Genomic DNA, 6,791 nt, shown 5'->3' with positions numbered 1-6,791 from the left:
AGAGGAGGGAGAGCTCGTACCTAAATAAAACTTGGTCTTAAAGGTGCCACTGGATTTTTTGGGATTGCTAGTTATGGGGGGGGGGACGCGCAGATCTGCCCTCACAGGGGAAGGAGAGCTTGTACGTGGGCCGGGGGGGGGGCTCTGCAACTTACCTGGCTGCTTCTTGCTCCTCGTGGCCCAACTGAGGGCTGCTAGGAGCAGGGGGCGGGGCTTGTTGCATGTGCCCACCCCCTGGGCTCCTTACTACCGGAGCTCCGCTCTTGTGCGCTCCCACAGAAAATGACCCCTGACTAACCTATTTTTAATACTATTATTGGTCATTTTCTCTAAATCCCTTGCTAAGAATATTTGCGCTCTAAAGTTTACTCTTGGCTTTTCTCCCTTATATTGCCCCTAGTAATAGAGTAGCGTTAGCTTCCTTATCTTTAGTGATAAGTCCTCCCTTTCATTTGCTGTAATTTTCCCCTTTTAAAAAGTGTGTAAAAGTCATTATGCAACCTTTGATCCTTTCATCAAGTTTTGTTTTGAAAACTGGCAGTTTTGAACTTGATGGTATTCTTCATTCTTGCACTTTTTAAAAAAAATCTGCTTTACTGGTCAACCCAACCCACAGATTCTGTCAATCCAAAAATCCTATGGTTAAAGCCTATTTAGTCCCATAAACATTAATTTCATTATCATTCAAGTGACTGGCTGGTTCTTACAATACATGCATACATGTTAATTAAACTGAGGAATCATGACCGGGATCATCCTTTCATACAGAGTGGATCTTCTTTAATTCTTGTATTGAGAGAAGTCCAAGTGATTGACATTCCATGAATTTTGATAACAGAATAGAATTTATATAAGACAGTTTTATAATAATATCATATAGAAATATCAGATTGTATGAAGTAAAGATAATGGCTTGATTCCAAAACATTGCAAATGGTCTAGAGTTCATACAGTTACTAGGGAATTAATGATATTGAACCCAGTGGGAGTTTTAGAACCTTCAAAAATTATGCATGGCATTAGTATGCAATTGAAATAAAAATCATGGAACAAATAGGGTACTGAAAAATCTTAGGCAGTTCCGCTGGGCCTGTAAGATGGAGCTCTTCCGCCAGGCTTTCACATAGGGGCCACCACTACGACCGCCACCAAGGAGGTGGACAACATCGGGGTTAAGGATGGCCCGGGAAGATCTGCCACAACTTCTGCGTGACCGATACCACTGGATTTACCTGGTTGAGCTATAGGATAACATCATCCTTGGAGAACTGTCTATTTACCATCTAGCATGTATCCGGAGACCATCTTGTTAAATGAGTACAATTGTTATTAATTGTTATTCATGTTTTTATTGCTTTTATCTGTTTTATATGGGCTTTGCCCCTTGTAAGCCGCCCTGAGCCCGCTCAGGGATATAAATCTTAATAAAAAAATAAATAATGCTTTAGAGTATTATTTTTCTCTCATAGGATTGTTAATAGGCTTGTCAGGTCTATCCTGGCAAATGGCGGGGATTTGGGGGGGGGGACTTACAAGAGAAAGGTCCAGGCCATGTCACCAGTATCATACAGGAAATGATGTCATCACAGCAGTGACTCCTGGGCAACACTCTGATATTTGGGCAAAAACTCTATAATAAAACTGGTTTCTACCATAGAGTTTTTTTCCCAGATACTAGAGTGTCACCCAGGAGTCACTGCTGTGATGACATCACTTCCGGTGCGATCCTAGCTACGTGGGCTGGGCCTCTCTCTTTCTACTGGTAAATCCCCCCATCAGCCAGCTGATCAGTGACATCAGTCCTGGTAGCAGGGGATCCCTGCCTCCACCAGAGGGGTCTGGCAACCCTAAATGTCAATGGTACATGAACACTGGTATAATTATTACAAAAACTTCCTCATAAGTTAAGCTTTTGTACTGTGCTGAAAAGTCTATTTTAGAATATTCTTTCTTTCTGCATTTTCTTAGGCTACATTAGCAGACATTTGAGTACAATTGAGTACTGGGCCGCCTTGGCGGGAGGGCGGAATAAAAGTCTAACAAATAAATAAATAAATAAACGTATGGAAGTGATCTCGAGACTATTTTCTTGGAAGTATGTCGCCTTTTATTCTTACTCCTGAGTAGGCATGCTTATGATGGTTTCATTTCCCTCTTATCATTCTTATTTCTTTTGAAAAGTTATAAAAGCTAACCCTAAATTATAAAATGTTCTGTTCTTAATGACTGTCCCAGCTTTTATGTTTCTTTTGTTTTATAGTGTTGCATGTCATACTGGTTATTGCCTTTGTACTTTAAACTTTGATAACAAGACAAGATTTATATAAAAAGACAGTTTTATCATAACACTCATTAGAAACATTAGAATTATGCAAATTAAAGGTAATTATGTGGAATTCTTTGGACTAGAAATCATACAATTAATAGGGAATTAATCATTGAAGTCTGTGGAAGTTTTAGCTCCCTCAGAAGGTGTGCATAGGATCAGTCTGCACTTGAGATAAAATTATGGAATATACAGGGCACTAAAAATGTTCTAGAGTATATTTGTTCCCGTATAGGGTCTTAGAACATCAACATTGTAGGAACACAGGCATGATTATTACAAAAATTAAGCTTTTGTTTTCTCTTGAGCAGTGTATTTTACTTTATTCTTTATTCTATATTTTCATATGTTTCAGTATCAGCAATTTGAGTAGTTCTCTTTCTCACCCTTTGTCCTCCTTGCAAAAGGTTATGAAAGCTAATGCTAAACTATGAAATGTTCTGGTCTTGACCTTCTTCTATGTTTGTTTTGGTTTATAGTGTTATGTACTGTACTTCGTACTTTATATTAGATCATGACCCTGTCATTTGCCCATATTCTTTTCCTTTTGAGTAGTGTTTTGTATGTTGAGGGCTGTACCAAAAGTAAACAAGCATGTACTCATTCCTGGAGACTAGCCAGGTTTCAGTACCAGGTTTGTCATAAGTACTGATATTGTTCACTGTTGGATATATGTGCCAGTATTTTATTTTCACTAGATCCAGCAGCTAAAATGCCCTGTATTTGTAATAAGCACCTAACTTACTCAAACAGAATCAGAATAGAAATGTACTAAATCAGGTCCTCTTTATCATGTGCTAATATTTGTTATTGATGGTGTCTTTTGATTCTTTTTCTTGATTCATTAATCAAGAGTTTATTTCTTCTGGTGAACAAAACACAGAATCTGGTAAGATATGCAGGAATATACTATTATCTTGTATCCAGGGATGAAGACAATGTTTGGGTAGCAAAAGCTGACAATATTTGTCATGAGAAGTATTATAAACTGTTGCTTTAGAGTACCTACTCCTGGTCTAAGGGAAATATGTGAAAATTTGAAAAACTTGACTCAGTGTTCATCCAGTTGAATTTTTGGTTTCTGAGGAGTGCAAGCATGATAAAAGAGATGTTTAAGTAACTTCTTTAAAGTTCTTCAATTAAAAGAAAAGTTGTTATTTGTGATGCCTGCTGCTGCAAACCTATGCATACTTGCCAGGAGTGAGGACTATTGAATTCAGGACTTACTTTTAAATAAAACATATATGATCAGGCTGCATGATTCTTATGCACATTAAAAATAAAACTGCTAAAAATAACTTGTTAGATTCGAGTTTAGTAGCAGCTTGGAGACCAACAAGAATTTCAGAGTCTAAGCTTTTGAGAGTCAGAGCTCCCTTCATCAGATACGAGTTGGAATGGAGATCAGAGTCTTTATATCCCGGTCAGAAGGTGGGAGGGATGTTGCAAAGTAGGAATTCAGGATGCAGAATCTGCTTGATTAGAGTGGAGGGGAAATTCTCGGAAGCGTAATGTTAGATAAGGTTCCCGTGTCCCTTGTTCTGAATTTATGAATGAACTCAAATTCAGAAATCCAGTCCAGCTATTCTGCTGCAGACCAACATTGCAACCCCTTGAAACTTGTCTTTTTCTGAATTCCTAAACTCCACATTCCTTCATTCTGGAAGCTACTCCCTTAAAAAATGTAGTTCTAAAAAGTGTCTCATGTGGCTATATAATGTATGAATTAAACTCAGAGACCCTTAGGGGTTAGGGCGGGATAACAAATCAAATAAATAAATAAATAATAAATAAATAAACTTACCAAATTAATGTGGACTGTGACTTCCCAGTTTTTTTCATTATTTACTCCAGCATTGTTAACCACAATATCCAACCTGCCAAAATGCTCAAATATCTTCTTAAATGCATCTATAAGGAGAAAGGTGTGGGGGGGAGAGCTTCTTTATTTCTATACAGTTTTATGTCACTGACATTGAATATATATATACATTGAATATATATACATTGAATATACATTGAATATATATATATATTAAATGTCAGTGACAGAGCCTCAATTATGAATTTTGCATAGGGCTGCCAATGTGGGTTGGGAGATTCCTGGAGATTTGAGTGTGAAGGGCGGGGTTTGGGGAGGGGAAGAACATCAGCAGAGTCCACCCTCCAAAGTCGCCATTTTCTCCAGGGGAACAAGAAGCCTACTGGGCTACTAGTTTTTGTTCAAATCCACCACAGCTGCAAACTTAGCCAATGTTGCTATTGTTTTTGTTTACCCTAGCCTGCAAATGAAACACTGCAAACAGATGTTAAGCATCATCTCCCTCTCCCTACATGCTGGTGAAGCAACCAAGTACAGGTTTATGCTACTCACCACAAAGGACATTAACTCACCAACCCACCTGGCCACTCCAAACCTTGTTTGTGTGAACAGCCCTTCATCCCTAGATGCTTCAGGGGACTATCTATACATTCCTGTCATCCTGGTTATGGTCTAACCGGTCCAAGAACAGACTGAAGTATAATTACCACCACCCCAGGAACAATGTGGCAAGACCCCCTTCCTAGGAAAGCAGCCCCAAAATTCCTGCTCAGATCCCAAAGAAGACCAGCTAGTCCCACATTATTCCATAGGGAGGGTGAGGGAACAATTTGCAGAACATCTTTTGAGGGGAAACCACACCGGCTTAAATAGCTTATTAAAAGCTCTTCACCTATTAGCTGCATAGCATGAGGTAAAAAAAACGCCTCACTGTATAGGTGTCTCATGCTGTATTCAAAAAAGTGGCTGTAGCCAAACCAAACCACAGATCAATGCACTGTGAACTGGCTTCTACTTTAGATCTGCTTGTAATTCTCTTAAATCCAGGAAGGTGCTGCCACCAGCTGTCCTTATCTGCTGCCACTCCAAGTGGCGTACATGGTGGGGGGACTTTTAAAAAACTCCCAGAGTCATGGGCACTGCTTTGTCACTTCTGGGGAAAACCTGGAAATGCCATAAGGCAGCTCTAGGAATCCCTGGGAACTTAGCAGAGAGTTTCTAGTTGATTCCTAGAGCTATCCTACATCACTTCAGGTTTTCCCTGGATGTGATGTAGGAGTTCACACAAACACTGTGTACCCACCTCCAAACCTCCTATTGCTTAATCTAAGACAAAATTTTAATACCCAGGTATTTGTATCAAGAATTTATAGCTTCTGGGTATAGTTAGAATAATTTAATGGAAAACCTGAAGTAGTGTTCAGGATTTTTTACTGTTTGTTTTGATTTATGGACATATGCCTGAATAACATTCAGTGCGTGCTGTTATTCCCATGCTGTTCATTTCATTCAAAACTGAGATCAGTAAAATTATTTACTCCATGAAAGAAAAACAAATTCTTATCTATTAACATAAAAATAAAAAGCAACATTTTTGTTGGCTGTTCATTTTTTTAAGCCACTTTTCATCTTCATTACCTAGGGTTTTCTGCACTGAGTAAGCCCCACTGAAGTGAAATAGACTTAGATCATATGGCACTCTGTTCTGAACTCCCAGCAGACTTCACTTCCTACCACCGCCAGTACCTTTTCAATCTGTGTTACAAATTCTTAAAAATGGGGGGGGGGGATCTTAAAAGCAGCTTAATGTGTATGCACAATTGTGTGTAAGGGGAAGTGGTATTTTTGTTAAGAAAAACAAAAAAAATCCTCTTAAATGCATTCCCATTCCAAGTAATGCATTCTTACCTTTCCCACATATGTGAACATCACAGATGCTGAAAACTAATTCCCCATTTCATTTTTAAAGATATCCTTTCCAAGATGTAAAGTCTTACTTTTGGAATATAAAATACTGTACTAGAATTTTAACACAGTTCTGTTAATAAAACAATCTGGCTCTCCTCAGGTTTTCACAGAAGTGTCACTGAACATTTTATGGCATTTATTTTCTTTATCATGTGCCAAATAATTCAGTTTAGGACATGCACACACTGCTAATATTTTCACACTTGTAGATTCAGTACACACTGTAGACTTTTAAATGCTGCTTGAATCTCAATTGTGGGCAGTTTTCCAGAAAACTGCACAGTTTTTATTTTTTCCTCCCAGGCTACTGTATGCTATGACAGAGTAAAAAGAAGTGACCAACCAAAGGATTTTCCTCATTACCTTTTAGCTGTTCTTCATTTGAAACATCACAAGGAATGAAGATGGTTCTCTGTGTACCGAACTGCTTGTCCAAGTTATTTTTGCTTTCGTTACCTACTACTGTATTCTGATCCACGAGGCCTACCTATGCAAAAGAGATAAGCAGTGATAATCAATACTAAACAGCTAAGAGAGTGGCGTCAGAATGGCTAGCGTAAGAGAAATTCTCTTCATTCCTCTTTCCCCCAATTTCTCCCTGAAATCCAACAAACCATTTACATTCTTCTTTTGAGGAATTTGGACTCTGTTTCCAATCAGTTCTATTCTGATCAG

The 6,791-nt window shown here is 38.6% G+C and overlaps 1 protein-coding gene across 1 annotated transcript in view; it reads right to left on the bottom strand.

The window, feature by feature from the left end:
- Positions 1-6,791, bottom strand: part of HPGD (hydroxyprostaglandin dehydrogenase 15-(NAD)) — a 20,419-nt gene that overhangs the window by 11,979 nt on the left and 1,649 nt on the right. Inside the window, exons 2-3 of the mRNA XM_015408143.1 lie at positions 6,480-6,603; positions 4,131-4,237 (exon numbers count right to left, since the gene is read on the bottom strand). Coding sequence (XP_015263629.1) covers positions 4,131-4,237; positions 6,480-6,603 — 231 coding nt within the window. The remainder of the gene's footprint in view (positions 1-4,130; positions 4,238-6,479; positions 6,604-6,791) is intronic.

This window comes from Gekko japonicus, unplaced genomic scaffold, assembly GCF_001447785.1.
Source record: "Gekko japonicus isolate JY-2015 unplaced genomic scaffold, Gekko_japonicus_V1.1 scaffold109, whole genome shotgun sequence".
Classification (NCBI taxonomy): domain Eukaryota; kingdom Metazoa; phylum Chordata; class Lepidosauria; order Squamata; family Gekkonidae; genus Gekko; species Gekko japonicus.
The sequence above is the reverse complement of the archived record's forward strand: the minus strand, read 5'-3'. Positions and strand labels throughout refer to the sequence as shown.